Source organism: Astyanax mexicanus, chromosome 19 (assembly GCF_023375975.1).
Source record: "Astyanax mexicanus isolate ESR-SI-001 chromosome 19, AstMex3_surface, whole genome shotgun sequence".
NCBI lineage: Eukaryota > Metazoa > Chordata > Actinopteri > Characiformes > Acestrorhamphidae > Astyanax > Astyanax mexicanus.
In genome coordinates, this window is record NC_064426.1 from 642,580 (window position 1) to 658,401 (window position 15,822).

Below are 15,822 nucleotides of genomic sequence, written 5' to 3' on the forward strand. Positions count from 1 at the left end.
GAGTTGAGAAATTGGGGATGAGTTCAAGGTGAGTTGGATATTTGGAGATGAGTTGGAGAGTTGGGAATGAGTTGGGGACGACTTCAAGGTGAGTTGAGTTGGGGGTGAGTTGAATATTTGGAGATAAGTTAGAGATTTGGGAATTATTGAGGAGTTGGGGATGAGGTGGGAAGTCTGGGATAAGTTAAGGAATTGGGATCAGTTGGGTTGCTGATCATCACACAACATCCACAAGTAAGGAATGAAGACAAAAGCATCAGTATCAGTAAAGGGTAAAAAATTAAAGTAGCTAAAATTAGAAACCATGTTCACAGATATTTAGACCTGTAGCATCACCTTCATTACATTAAAGTGAATTCCTCAGGTTTCAGACAGAAATTCCCAGCTGTGGGTGAAAGTATGTGCAGCTGGAGGATGTTGAGCGTGAGCTGCAGGCCAGGACAGGTCTCACCGTCCAAATCCACCAGAAAAGCGTCACTCAGACGCCTCAGCTCTCCAGCCTTCATCTCCCTCTTACTGAATTACACAAATGCAGCAATGATTACAGAGAGAGGGGTGTGTGTAGAGTTAGTGTAGAGTTTGTAAAGGGTGTGTATCGGATGGTCGTGGTCTGAGGATATCAGTGTATCTGCAGTGCTCTTTGCTCCGTCGCTCCAGAACCGCAGGTGAGGAGCTCGTGCTGACGGTGATGAGGAGATTCTTCAGCTCTGGTAGAGATGAAGATTACAGCCAGATCCAGTACCTCACCGCCAAGTGTACCCGCCTCACCCACGAGAACGGTAAGCAGCACTGCATCAGATCAGATCGTTCAGAGTGGGGGTTTGGTGTGGAATAAAACTTCATTAAAGAAAATGAAACATATTTTTTTATAGTGGTGATGAATGGAGGCGGTTGTATGGGTTTGTTTTCAGTAGGAGGGTGTGGACAGGTAGACCTGCTCTTCACTATTTACTAGAAATCAGAACAAAGTCCAGCAGCAGATTTAGTTCCCAGAGCAATAAAACTCTGGATGTCATTAAACGTTTTTCATATATATATATATATATATATATATATATATATATATATATATATATATATATATATATATATATATATATATATATATTAAAAACTTTAGGTAATATTTCATTTAAAGCAACATTGTGCACTCACTTTGTTTGGGTAGAGTTTACTTCATATTTTCAGTAAATATTACCTAAATTCAACAGATGAGACACTATAAAATAATACTTTACACAAAACATAATTTTCCTATTTTATACCTTATATAGTGGTTGTATAGTTGCTTGCCTGGACACTGTTGTGGGTCTATAAGAGCAAGTTACCATTAACCATAGTCTCAAGTAAAGCATATGTATCTGCAGTAACACTGTGCTGAGTCTGAGAGAAAGCATTTGTGGAAACGTGGTACTAAATTTAGATAAAACATGTTTATTTAATGTTATCCAGATACTCCCAAATACACCCAGTACATTCAGGATGTTGCTAAGAGACCATTTTATGGGATTTCTTGTGTAATGTGTGTGTAATGTGTGTGTGTCTGTGTGTGTGTGTGTGTGTGTGTGTGTGTGTAATGTGTGTGTATGGGCTGTGTAAAGCTGTCAGGTTGCCATTCCTCCTCGGAGGCAGAGAGATAAGTTTTAATGAGTTCACTTTAGGTATTTACCCTTTACATAACTGTAGAACTGAAGCTGGGCTGAGTGTAGAATTTCTGTAATTACTGTAATCAAGACCCCCAGAGTAAAGTACAGCTTCCAAACATGGTGGAGGTAGTTTCACACACTGCTAGAAATAAGTTTAGTTTGTGTTGTGCTAAATTTTCACTCCCCACTAGAATGTGATTGTTTATTATGAACAAAAACACAAAAAAATGAAGATTAGATTTGACATGTCCACACAACCTCTAAAAATCTGTGCTACTTTAAGGCAAATAATCTATTTCGTTCTGATTCATTTCAGCCTGGTAATATGAACAGCCTATAAAATAGACGAGTGTGTCGGAGCTGATATCTGCTGTTTTACTTTATGGTTTAAAATAATTAGACAGCGTTTGATTGGACAGACTCATGTTTATTTGGAGACAGATGAGGACAGATTGAGGTGGGGAAATTTGTTTAATTTAAACAATTTAGATTTTTTCTAATAAATAATAATGATTGTATGTGTGTATGTGTGTATGTGTGTGTGTGTGTTACAGCAGTGTTGGAGAGAGAGTGTTTGTCCTCTCGGGAGAGAGAGAGGGCGCTGCAGGTAGAGCTGGAGTCTCTCTCGGTGCAGCTCTGTCAGAAAGAGCACACCTGCCAAGACCTGCGCCTCCACCACAACCAGCTCCTCGACACACTCAAACAACAGCGGGTATCCATAAACACACCTCCACCCATACACACCTCCACACCTCCACCCATACACACCACCACCCATACACACCTCCACACCTCCACCCATACACACCACCACCCATACACACCTCCACCCATACACACCTCCACCCATACACACCACCACCCATACACACCTCCACCCATACACACCTCCACCCATACACACCACCACCCATACACACCTCCACCCATACACACCTCCACCCATACACACCACCACCCATACACACCTCCACCCATACACACCACCCACCCATACACACCTCCACACCTCCACCCATACACACCACCACCCATACACACCTCCACACCTCCACCCATACACACCTCCACCCATACACACCACCACCCATACACACCTCCACCCATACACACCTCCACCCATACACACCACCACCCATACACACCTCCACCCATACACACCTCCACCCATACACACCACCACCCATACACACCTCCACCCATACACACCACCCACCCATACACACCTCCACACCTCCACCCATACACACCACCACCCATACACACCTCCACACCTCCACCCATACACACCTCCACACCTCCACCCATACACACCTCCACCCATACACACCACCCACCCATACACACCTCCACACCTCCACCCATACACACCTCCACCCATACACACCTCCACCCATACACACCACCACCCATACACACCTCCACACCTCCACCCATACACACCTCCACCCATACACACCACCCACCCATACACACCTCCACCCATACACACCTCCACCCATACACACCTCCACACCTCCACACATACACACCTCCACACCTCCACCCATACACACCTCCACCCATACACACCTCCACACCTCCACCCATACACACCACCCACCCATACACCCCCACTCAGAGTTTATTAATAAGTTTATTGGGGGGTAAATCTGTTCTGTAACTGAAAGGAGGATCTAGTACCTGTTGCTTCCTCTATGCTGGATATAAGATGAGATTGAGAGGGTTGGGTTTGGAGGTTCTACGTTCTACGCTAAGTTTTTTTTGTCATTGCACAGCGATGATATACAGTATATAGACTGTGTGTGTGTGTGTGTGTGTGTGTAGGAGCGGGTCCAGTTCCTGGAGCAGAGGGTGGTCTCTGTGGCGGAGGAGGGGGCGAGGGAGGCGGCGCTGTTGAGTTTTCAGTTGGAGCAGGTGGGCTGTGAACTCCAGCAGCTCCAGAGCTCAGAGTTACAGCTGCAGGGCCTGGTGGACGAGCTGCACCAGGAGGCCGATGATGAAGTCAAAAAGGCAGAGGACCTGCAGACGGAGCTCCGTGAGGAGGCCCAACTCAGTGCTAAGCAGAAAGAAGACATGAAGAGGAAGCTGGCCAGGTAGAAACAGCAGAGTTGGGTCTGTTGTTGGATGCAATCAAATCCTCACAGCAGTATAGATATATAATATTGTAAAAAAAAAAAAGTCTTCTCTGGACAGTAGAGACAGTTACTCCATTAAAAGCAGCATAAACTCTTTTTAATACCCTTCATTTCAGAATAAAAAGCAGTGAATAAGCAGCTGTGCAATACTTTTGCCTGTATTGTGCATAAGCTAAAAATCATGGGACAGGAACTGGTATTGTGTCCCATAACTTTTGTCAGGTCCCATGAAAGCTACAGAGCACTGCACTGACTTGTGGGATATGTGGGCGGGGCAGTCTTTAAAATGCTCTCTCTTTCTCTCGTTCTGATTGGACAGAAAGTCTCAGGAAGTGGAGGAGCTGCAGGAGGCTAATCATGCTCTGCAGGAGGAGCTGAGCGAGCAGCACAGCGCCCACCGGAGGACGGTAGAGGAACTGCAGCAGGAGAACTCGGGCAGCGTGCAGAAACTCAGAGAGATGGCGGAGCAGTTCGAGTGGCTCTGTGATCAACAGAGAAACTGGATGTGCTGCATCAAACGGTGCGTGAGATCCAGAACATAGAGGAACACATGAGGAAATGATGTAGTAACTTAAAAACAGCGTTAAACAAAACTAAAATACTCTGTGAAGTATTTAGATACTCTTATCTGGGGAGCTGTTTGTTAACTTGTGGTTTCTGAGGCTGAAAACTCTGATAAACTCATCCTGTACAACAGAGGAAACTCTCGCTCTTCTATCCTTTCCTGGGGCGATCCTGATGAGTGCCAGTTTCATCATCATCATCATTTTTAATGGTCTCTTTGTGGATAATTACATTTGGGGATACTTTCAAAGTTCTTGAAATTCTTCTTTTCAGAGTGACTGATCTTCATTTCTTCTTAAAGTCACTTTTTCTTTATTTAGTTGAGTAGTTGTTGCTTCTCATAATATGAGATATTATACAAATATACAAATACAGTTTATTCTATTGTGAGTCACCTATAGGGCACCACATCACATTTAGTCTTCTAGTGGGCTCTTCTCCGTTAAAGGAACAGGCAGCTAACCGGCACTTCATTAGGTTTACTCACCTGCAGGAGAACACTAACCCTATAAACACCACATCTAATTTACTCTACTAGAAAAAGGCACCTTTCATCAAACTGGCACTTCAAAACAGCACCTTATACTACTGAAAGATCAAAAAATCACCTAGAGATGGCACTCATCAGGATTCATTATCAGCATTTCTTGATTTAGAGGCTCATCATCATTATTTATTACAAGATAAGACAGCCTAGTGGCAATCGATCACATTTTTCCACAGTCAATAGGGCACTTTGATCCTTTTTTGCCACTCTAGAGGCACCTTAACAACATTAAACATGTAAAACCATGGTGGCACTGGGGGCAGTTGCCCCCCAATCTCCCCCATTTAAGTGTTCCAGTGCTGAAATGCTCTCTCAATGTCTCAATTTGTGTGTGTATGTGTAATTGTGTGTGTGTGTGTGTAGTTTTAAGGACTGTCTGTCTGATGAGAAGGAGGCCCTGGTTCTGCAGGTGAAAAGGTTACAGGAGGAATTGGCGGATCTGAAGAAGAACTCTGACTCTGAGGACACAAGTCCAGAAGACCCGGCCACTCACTGCAACAGGTTAGATTTACCACCCACAATGCACTGCAGCAGGATGACTATGAAACAATCAATCAATCAATTAATCAACCTTTATTTTGAAAATAAGGGGAAGAAGCAGTCTGCATGCCTAAGTGTATAGATAAAGTCATTCCGTCAGTAACAGCATTAAAGATGGTTGAGACTGGGTCTTCCAGCATGACAATGACCCAAAACACTTTCACTAATGATTGTAGAAGCGTCTGCAGGACGAGCTGCTGCTTTAATTATTAAACACCTGTGGAGACGGAGGAGATTCAGGATCTACATGGGTAAGATAATATATTTGGTAATATAATAATAATGTCTCTCTGTGTCTCAGGTGGGATGTGGAGGTGATGGGGGATCTGCAGGTGGAGGCTGACAGATGGAGAACAAGATACTCTGACCTCTTCAGCAAACTCACTACACAACCGGTACACACCTCCTTGTTTCTGCACCCATTATCCATTATTGTTTCAGCTCCACTGATCATATATTTTACTCTGTAGTTGTATAATAATAATCACAGACTGTACATTTTTAATACTCAGAACCCACAGGCTAGAAAACCACCACAGAGCAGCTATTATTATTATTATTATTATTAATAACACATTATTAAGACTACAACCTGAAACGATAGAACTACAAAATGTCCTACATGATCAGTGGAGCTAAAATAAATGGATAATGGGTGTAGGTCATAATGTTATGCTTGATTATTGTATACTATAATGCTATTATATGCATTTTATATATAGTTTTATATTCTAATATGTTGTGTTTAGGGTTCTCAGGGGAAGTGGAATGAAGATGGACATTTAAAGCCTCCATGAAATCATCCCTCCCTCTCTCTCTCTCTCTCTCTCTCTCTCTCTCTCTCTCTCTCTCTCTCTCTCTCTCTCTCTCTCTCTCTCTGTATTTCTCATCCTGTCTTTGATGAAGAAGCTTCACACGAAATTAAAGCATATCTGTACACTAAGTTGTGACACAATGTGAGAATAAAATCTGTATATCGTAAATCATTCCATTAATGCTCTCCGTGTGCTTTTTATACTGAACCCCTACTGAAGCCAACTGACACCTATAGATGCCTACTGACCAGAGTGTCTACCTGTAATTAACTCTATATAACATTACAATTAACTCACCTACTAAAAATTGTACTAAAATATCAGTGTTGTCCAGCAGGTGGTGCTGTTTGACCAGTTATATAAACTGGTATAGGGTAGCAGAAAGGTGGTTTTAATTAGAGCCATGCTCTCTCTTTCTCTCTCTCTCTCTGTCTCTTTTATTCTCTCTCTCTGTGTCTCTGTTTTCTCACTCTCTATTAAACTTTCTCTCTCTAGTATCTCTCTTTACCTCTTTCTTTCTGCCCCTTTAACCCTCTTTCTTTTTCTCTTCTTTTCTCTCTTACTGTTTATGTCTCTCTTAGTTTCTCTCCCTCCCTCTCTTTCTCTCTCTCTCTCTCTCTCTCCCTCCCTCTCTTTCTCTCTCTCTCTCTCTCTCTTACTCTCTCTCTCTCTCTCTCTCTCTCTCTCTCTCTCTTACTCTCTTCTCTCTCTCTCTCTCTCTCTCTCTCTCTCTCTCTCTCTCTGTTCTGGAGATGTTCTGATCAGTCATTGTCTAGAACGTCACAGTTTGGTTCTGGTTAGTGTCGTTTTCCTTCTGCAACACATTAAATTCAGAGCTGACTGTTCGCTCGCTGCCTAATATATACATATAATATACCCCCCTGTTACAGGAGCCGAATATACAGTATATACAAAAGCACACACACACACACACACTCTAACAGTGGTCTGGAGGTGTATTTTTAGCAGCCGGTTCTGGTTGTGTTTGTTTGATATGTGGTGTTCCTCTGGTTTATAAAGGAGCCACAATAAACAGAACCTCATCAGAGTGTAACTTTAGTACCAGACCCACCAGAACCCACCGATTCTTTAAAGTGATAGATCAGTTCAGATCAGCTGAAATCGCTCCGGTCCAGGTTTTAGGTTATGCTGGAGCTGTTCTGGCAGTTACTACTCTACCAAATAGTGGACACCATTAAATCAACTTGGGTAGCACAATAACCACCTAGTCACTGCATAGCAACCACCTAGCAACATCATAACAGCTAATTTTAGCTTAGCTGGTAGTTTTGTTATAGTTTAGCTGGTAGTTTTTGCTTTAGTTTTTCAGGTAGGTTTGTTGTAGTTGAGCTGATAGTTGTTGTAGTTTAGCCGTTAGTTTTTGTTGTAGTTTAGCTCTTAGCTCGCCTGTCCTGCTGCAGCGGGCCAGAACCGGGCGGGGCAGTCGGGGGGCTCTCGTGCTGTTTGGGGGTTGCCGTGGTAGTGGGGTTGACCTCTGACCCGTGTGGGAAAACAGCAGCAGATGTGAGGGGCGGGTATAATCTGGCACTGCCCGCTCCGCTGAGCGGCATCCTGACCTCAGATTAGCCCGAGCGCTGTGTGGGCGAGGTTCAGTCCTGTCCCGGGTCATCAGGGGTCATCACTGTCCTGTCTGATATCTGTCCTACAGGACAACTCCTCCACTGCTCCAACATTCTCTACATACCCACAACCACCGGCTCTGGAGCTCGGATATTGTCTGGGATTCTAATAAACAGTATTGATTGTTGTAACAGTATTATAACAGTTTAGCTATAGGTAATAATTGCTTACCCCAAGAAATATGTTATAATCTATTTATATTTGATTTTACCAAATTGAAAACCTCTGGAATATAATCAAGAGGAAGATGGATGATCACAAACCATCAAACCACCAAACTGAACTGCTTGAATTTTTACACCAGGAGTAAAGCAGCATAAAGTTATCCAAAAGCAGTGTGTAAGACTGGTGGAGGAGAACATGATGCCAAGATGCATGAAAATTTTTTTTCTGAACTCTTAAAACTTTATGAATATGAACTTGTTTTCTTTGCATTATTTGAGGTCTGGAAGCTCTGCATCTTTTTTGCTAGATGGTTGCATTGGTGTTGATAGGTGGTTGCTGTGCAGCAGCAATAACTTACCTTTTGCTCCTGTCATGCCTAAAACAAATAAAAAAAATCTGGGGTTTAGAAGTAACATGAAGGTTTGACCCTGAAGATCCAAGAGAGAGAGAGAGAGAGAGAGAGAGAGAGAGAGAAAGATAGAGAGAGAGAGAGTTAGTGGGGAGGAGCTTATGTTGTTCATATCTGCATATGTCCACGCCAGTAGAATAGAGGCATGTTTCTGTAATGTGTGCATCATGTGGTTTTGTTTTGTATATTGGATTTGTTAACTGGTTTAATGGTTTAACTGGTTTATTATGGGCTGTAGAGGGAGTCTTTCTTTTGGGGAACATTGTTCTAAACAGTGTGTGTGTGTAAAAATATCCTTGTATTTAGCAGAACGCGGCTGTTTTTAGGTCTATACTGGCCGTTATACTGTTTCTTTGATGAATTTGATATAAAACTTATATAACTGTGAGAAGTCAGTGAGTTTTGTTGGTATTGCTGTGGAGGGGAAAGTCCTGCACCCCCGGCTCCCTCTCTATCACTCCGTTTGGGACGAGGCCTGAGAACAGTGTGAGAGGCGTGGCTGGGCGTGATCAGGCGTGAGGTCAGGGGTTCTAAACCCGAGCAGACGGTCGCTGGAAGCGCTGTGTCCTCCTGCTGAACCCCGACTGCTGCCCCCGGAGCCCCGGAGCCAAAATAACAGAATACATATGATATCAGTTCCACTAAAGACCTGCAGAGAGACCCTCAGCCGCCAATACTCTCAGAGAGAGAGAGAGAGAGAGAGAGAGCGGGAGGGAGAGAGAGAGAGTGAGAGAGATAAAACATTAAGAGATAAAAAAGGGGAGACAGATAGAGCTGGAGAGAGTAAGACAGGTCAAGAGTCTAGCTACAACCATCTGATTGCTCAGAGAGACACAACAATAGAGAGAGAGAGAATGAGGGAGAGAGAGAGAGAGACAGAGAGAACGAGGGAGAGAGAGAGAGAGAGATAGAGAGAACGAGGGAGAGAGAGAGAGAGGGAATCGTTAGGACAGGATGTCTCAGATTAGGCATGAAGTTCTTTATCCATAACATCAGCTCATCTCACTACTTCTGTCCACACCTTTCAGCCAACTCTCTCTCTCTCTCTCTCTCTCTCTCTTTCTCCGTCTCTTTCTCTCTCTCTCTCCCTCGCCCTCTCGTTCACGTGGCGGGTGGATGATGGATGGAGCAGTGAGGAGATGAGTTGGCTCCGCCGCTGTTTGAGTTGGAGCGACTCGATAAGCATCTATTCAGCTCCCATTTTTCATCAGAGAAAGAGAGAGAGAGAGTAAAAGAGAGAGAGAGAAACTGAGAAAGAGAGAGAGAGAGTAAAAAAGAGAGAGAGAGAAACTGAGAAAGAGAGAGAGAGAGAGAGTAAAAGAGAGAGAGAGAGAGTAAAAGAGAGAGAGAGTAAAAGAGAGAGAGAGAAACTGAGAAAGAGAGAGAGAGAGAGAGAGTAAAAGAGAGAGAGAGAGTAAAAGAGAGAGAGAGAAACTGAGAAAGAGAGAGAGAGAGAGAGAGTAAAAGAGAGAGAGAGAGTAAAAGAGAGAGAGAGTAAAAGAGAGAGAGAGAAACTGAGAAAGAGAGAGAGAGAAACTGAGAAAGAGAGAGAGAGAGTAAAAGAGAGAGAGAGAGAGTAAAAGAGAGAGTTTGGCTCTGAGCATCATTAAGTGGAGCAGGAGTTTAGGTGTATGACATCACCTCTCTCTCTCTCTCTCTCTTTGTGAGTACAGTACAAAACCTGATTATCTGAATTTATTTAATCACAACATCACAATCCCACCTATTTAGAGATATTTTAAATAAATTAACTTTAATTAAATCTAATCTCAGATAACGTCGTGTAATCTTAAATTATTTAAGACTTTAAGCCCAGGAGCTGAAGTCATAAATGAGGCTTGGGTTAGGGTAGAGATCTATTTAGTGCCTGTTGGTTCCTCTATGCTGGATATAAGATGAGATTGAGAGGGTTGGGTTTGGAGGTTCTACAGGTTCTGTTTGGATCCTGCAGCACATTTACCCACAGATGTTGCTACAGCTGGGCCTGTAGATCCTGTAGCTCTACACTCGTAGGTTGAAGCTGAAGCTGAGTCCCAGCTGCTCCATAAATGCTGGATTGGTGATAAATCTGGAGAGCTGCAGGACGAGGAAGTGCTGCAATCTGGTGGAACATTATCCTGCTGAAAAATGACAATACCTTACAAATTAACAATAAACGATAAAACGTAACATCAACGTTACATTTAATGAAACACTCCCTTGGCTGAATGATGTAGTAACTCAGGTTCTATTGGTTCTATTGTTCTGTATCTGTACAGATTGTTTCTGCAGGACCGTAACTGTATTTTTCGTTTCTCTGAGCACAGTGTGAGTGTATAATCTGTCAGTATAATCTAATGTTTGGGTGTTCCAGGTTAGTAATGGGCTGGATGTGTATCTATTGTAGATCTCTGTGGTGGTCTGTTACAGTCCGAGTTTATCACAGTCACTGAGAGCCGCAGTGATTTATAGGGAGGAGCCTCGCCGGTCAGGCAGGAGGCCACACTATTCCATTACAGACAAAAACACTCCACACTCCCTGAAGCTGAGGAGCACTAAAGCTGTTAGACTCGGTTTTCTATTCGATTAAAGTTTCAATAAAGTTTTTAATGCCTTCATCAAACCTTTCACCCCTCAAAAAGTTCAGACTGTGAAGCCCAGAAAGTTCTGAAAGTCTAAAGCCAACTACAACTATCTATCTATATATATATATATATATATATATGGTACTTTAAAGTGTATAAGATAGTGCATGTAGTGTAGGGTAGTGTAGGGTAGTATAGAGACTATAGTATATAAGAATAGGGTAGTATACAGTAGATAATATCGGGTAGTATTGGATGCTATAGGTATAATAGGGTTTGTATAGGTATATAGTACCCTCTCTATAGCACCAAAGCTAATTACACTAAATAATTTATCTCAGCCATATGAGTGTTTAGGCCTAAAAAAAACACCACATATGTTGAAACAGATGCAAATAAACATAAATACAGTAAAAAGTAAAAAAGATTTCTCATTTTTAGGTTAGTAAGATCAGTAAAATTTGATTTAGCAAACCTGGTGTTGATTGATAAGATGAGAACTAGAAATAACTCCATTAAATCTCTATTATGAGGAGAGATTAGGAGATGCTTTAAGGAAAACAGGGCTGTAAAAGCTTTGCTTTTTGTAAAATTAAATTGAATGAGTAAGAGAAGTATAGTTGATATAGGGAAGCATAGGAAGTACAGGGTAATATAGAAAGTATAGTAGTACAGGGTACTATATAGAACATAGGGGAGTATTAGGGTAGTACAGAGAGTATAAGGTAGTGTAGAGTAGTGTATGGTATATATATATATATATATATCTGTAGTGTGGAAAGTGGTTCAGCATCTCTGTGGCTCGTAGGGAAAACTCTCTGTTCTCACTGGTGTAAAATGAACAGACGCTTATTAAATTATGAAGATTGATTTGCTCAAACTCCTCTGTCTTCTGTTTTTATTGTAACGTGTGACTTTTTCTCTTTCTCTCTCTCTCTCTCTCTCTCTCTCTCCCTCTGGGTAGAACTGTTGGCAGTGGTGGAGAAGGGTGAACAGCACTCCATGAACACAGGGGAGTATAGTGAGTATAAGGTAGTATAGGATAGTGATGGATGTACGAGTAGTGGTGGGGTTGGTGTGTTGGTGGTAGGGGTTGTAGGGGTATTTGTAATGGTGGTGTTGGTGGTAGAGGTCGTTGGTTATGGTGGTCGGATTGGTGTTGGTGGTGATGGTGACGGTGCTGATGGTGGTAGGAATGGTGTTGATGTTGATGGTAATGGTGGTGATAGTGGTATGATTGGTGTTGGTGGTGATGGTGACAGTGGTGATAGTGGTAGGAGTGGTGTTATTAATAGGATGTTGGTAATGGTGGTTATGTTGGTAAAAATGGTGGTGATGTTGGTGATTTTGGTAGAATTGGTGATTATGGAGTTGGTGGTGGTGTTGGTGGTTTGAGTCATTGGGGTGTTTGTAATGGTGGTGTTGGTAGGGGTCATAGGGGTGTTGGTGTTGGTGATGGTGGTGTTGGTTGTAGGATTGGTGATGGTGTTGGTGATGCTGGTGGTGGTGTTGGTGGTAGGGGTGCTGTTAGTGGTGATATCACCATCTTCCAACAAGCACAGTTCAGCTGCAGCAGCTCTGTTGCAGAACATTGCTCCATGTGTTTCTGAACCTGGAAACACCTACACCCACCCTGATGGAGCAGGAGCCGTTAGCCTTTAGCTGCCCAGCATTAAATCAAACTTAGCATATTTATAGCTGCTGAATGAGAACTTCACTACAGTTTATGTGTTAAATCATAGAGAAAACCTTTCCAGTTAAAAATGTGTAGTAATTTCCTAAAATAAACATGTAAAGCCAGTGTCCTCACCACGTTCTACAACCTGAGACCGCCTGTGTTCTGCTTAGGGGTCCGTGCCCGGTGCGCTGGCCTGCCTAAACCCTGCTGGGCTTAAATTTCATAGGAAAAGTCAGAGTTATATACGTCTCAGTTCTAGGAACAGGGGTTAGGCCAGAGCATTCCAAACCATGATGATGCAGAGAATGTGCATTTGGAGCTGGTTCTAAAATAAATAACCCGTTTTAGACATTCTCTGCTATTTCTGTTAGCGCTAGCATCGGCATCCGTCATACTGAACCAAAAATACATTACCATACATTATTTTTACCATAATAAGTTAGTAACAAAGTTCCAAAAACATGCCACTTCCATCTCCCAAAAAGGATAAGTGTTTTATGTGCTTCATCATCTTTTTGGATTTTATAGAAAACTCTCAGTTCTTACTGGTGTAAAATAAACAGACACTTATTAAATTATAAAGAATAATTATCCCAAACTCTTTTTTCTTCTGTTTTCATTGGAATGGTGTGACTCCCTCTCTTCTTGGGTAGTATTGGTGGACAAGGGTGAATTGCACCCCAGGATAACACTGTAGTATATGGAGTATAGGGGAGTAAAGGAAGTATATAGAGTAGTGGGTACTATAGGGAGTATAGAGATTGTAGGGGAGAATTATATAAAGTAGTAAGTATAGGGAGTATATACAGCAAATGGTAGTATAGGGAGTACAGGAAGTATATAGAATATAGGGGAGTATAGTGTAGTATAGATGAGTATAGGAAGAATAGGTGAGTATAGGAATCATAAAGAGTAGATGGTAGTATAGGAAGAATAAGAATTATATAGAGTAGAGGGTAGTATAGATGGTATAGGGGAGTATAGGAATTATATAGAGTAGAGGGTAGTATATATGGTATAGGGGAGTATAGGAATTATATAGAGTAGAGGGTAGTATAGATGGTATAGGGGAGTATAGGAATTATATAGAGTAGAGGGTAGTATAGATGGTATAGGGGAGTATAGGGAAATTTATAGAGGAAACACATACAACTGTCAGGCACCCCTTGTGGTGGTATGAGGAACACTGTCAGCTCAGCAATATGTGCAGTAAAGTACAGTAAACTTATTTTTTTGACAGTACTAAATATATCCTCTATATAAGAGCTGTACTCATGATATCTGTGCAATAACTGCGACAGGTCCGTGTCTCATTAACTGAGCTTTTGTTTTATTGTGATATAAACTAACCATCGAGTAGAGTCATTCACAGCTGTGCCATTTATAGTGCATTTATCCCCCTAAAGGCAGCATTTCTGCTGTTAGCGATTAGCTCTGGTTCCTCTCTCCGCGTGATTCTGAACGGATCAGAACCAGACTGGAGTTTGTCTCGTCTGACGGCTCGGCTGAGAGTCGCGGTAAACAGCGACAGGAACTGGTTATAAAATAATTACGGTAATTATTGTGATTCATGCATCTGAACGCATGCATCTTACAAACACTAAACTCCTGCAAACTATCGGCTTTCCTCTGAGTTAGCATCCGTTCTTCAATTAGAGAAGTAAAGAGAACCATCTACAGCAGGTTCTCCACCAACCTGAAGAACATTTAACCAGGAAAACAGCAATTTACATACACTTATTGGTCTATGAGTTGTCATGGTTGTCAACAAAAGCAGGATAATACCCTGTAAAAGTGTGTTTTCTGAGTTGTGAGGTTCACAGCTATGTTTCCTATTTCCTATTTCGCAGTTGCTGGTTGATATGGTATTTCAGGAGGCTTCTATGCAATGCTGTGGTATCTGAGTGGGCTGCTGTGGTTTCTGTATGGGTTGCTGTGGTGTCTGTATGCATTGCTATAGTTTCTATATGTGCTGCTGTGGTATCTGTGTGGGTTGCTGTGGTGTCTACTGTATATGGGCTGCTATTGTATCTGCATGGGTTGCTGTGGTATCTGTGTGTGTGTTGCTGTGATCTCTGCATGGGTTGCTATGGTGTCTGTAAGGGTTGCTGTGGTATCTGTAAGAATCTAGATCGAGACACATCTTTACAAATGTGATTAGATAATATTTAAATCTTTAACTGGCAATATCTGTCCTATAGCCCTGTAGATCTACTGTTTTTATTTTGGATAATGTCTGTTTTTGTTACTAACAATTATTAAATCAGTTTTAGACCTGTTTTATATCTATGAGTGTCTGATCAGTGCTTTAACCCTGATAAACTCCCCACTAATACCCTTTATTTACCAGATATGCAGGTGTCCATATACTTTTGGTACAGTAGAAATTAAAGGGGAAAATGCAGAAATGAACGCCAACATCCCAGCCTGCTAACACTATCAGCACACAGCGGAGAGAGAGAGAGAAAGAAAGAGAGAGAGAGAGAGAGAGAGAGAGAGATTGAGACAGAAAGAAAGAGAGAGAGAAAGAGAGAGATGAACATTTCATCATTTAAAGATAGTTCCACTTTCATTAGCATCAGCCGAGCACTCGGCTTCACAGCTGTGTGTGTGGTTAACAATTTAATCTGAAACTAAATACCCCTTACAGTAACACACACACACACACACACACACACACACACACTTTCCTCCTCCTCTGCAGTCGTTCTGTATGAAACGCTACATTTCACCCTTTATTTTCCATCTGAGTGGAATCTGAAAGTTTGTTCCACAGTAGAATCCGTCCAGCAGCAGCGGGAGTATCAGCTCAGCACATTTACTACTGTTATATACAGCCAGTCATACTGTATATATATATATATATATATATATATATATATATATATATATATAGGCAAAACTCAGCATGTCTCAGGCAGATACATAAATAATTACAGGTGTGGTCTGTGTACATTCTGTGTGCCTCTTCGCTATCATAATGATGGGAAGTACATCTTGCCCAGTTCTGCCCAGTGTGGCTAATTAATTTTGGGGCGTAACGTAAAATAAACCAATCAGAGTGTCTCTTCCTCATCATCCCCTTTAAGAGTAGAATCAGGTGAGCTCTGACTTT

The 15,822-nt window shown here is 42.0% G+C and overlaps 1 protein-coding gene across 2 annotated transcripts; it reads left to right on the forward strand.

Annotated features, from left to right (window-relative positions):
- The first annotated feature begins 474 nt into the window (after positions 1-474).
- Positions 475-6,426, forward strand: LOC103026168 (golgin subfamily A member 5). Of its 2 annotated transcripts, none has more exons than XM_049467778.1 (7): positions 475-779; positions 2,204-2,358; positions 3,474-3,742; positions 4,104-4,304; positions 5,259-5,396; positions 5,737-5,830; positions 6,185-6,426. In XM_049467778.1, the coding sequence occupies exons 1-7, from the start codon at positions 689-691 to the stop codon at positions 6,230-6,232; spliced, it is 996 nt and encodes a 331-aa protein (XP_049323735.1). In that variant the 5' UTR covers positions 475-688; the 3' UTR covers positions 6,233-6,426. The 2 variants fall into 2 exon arrangements, with proteins under 2 accessions (XP_049323735.1, XP_015464088.3); XM_015608602.3 differs by having other exon boundaries at positions 476-779; positions 2,201-2,358.
- Positions 6,427-15,822: the final 9,396 nt, after the last annotated feature.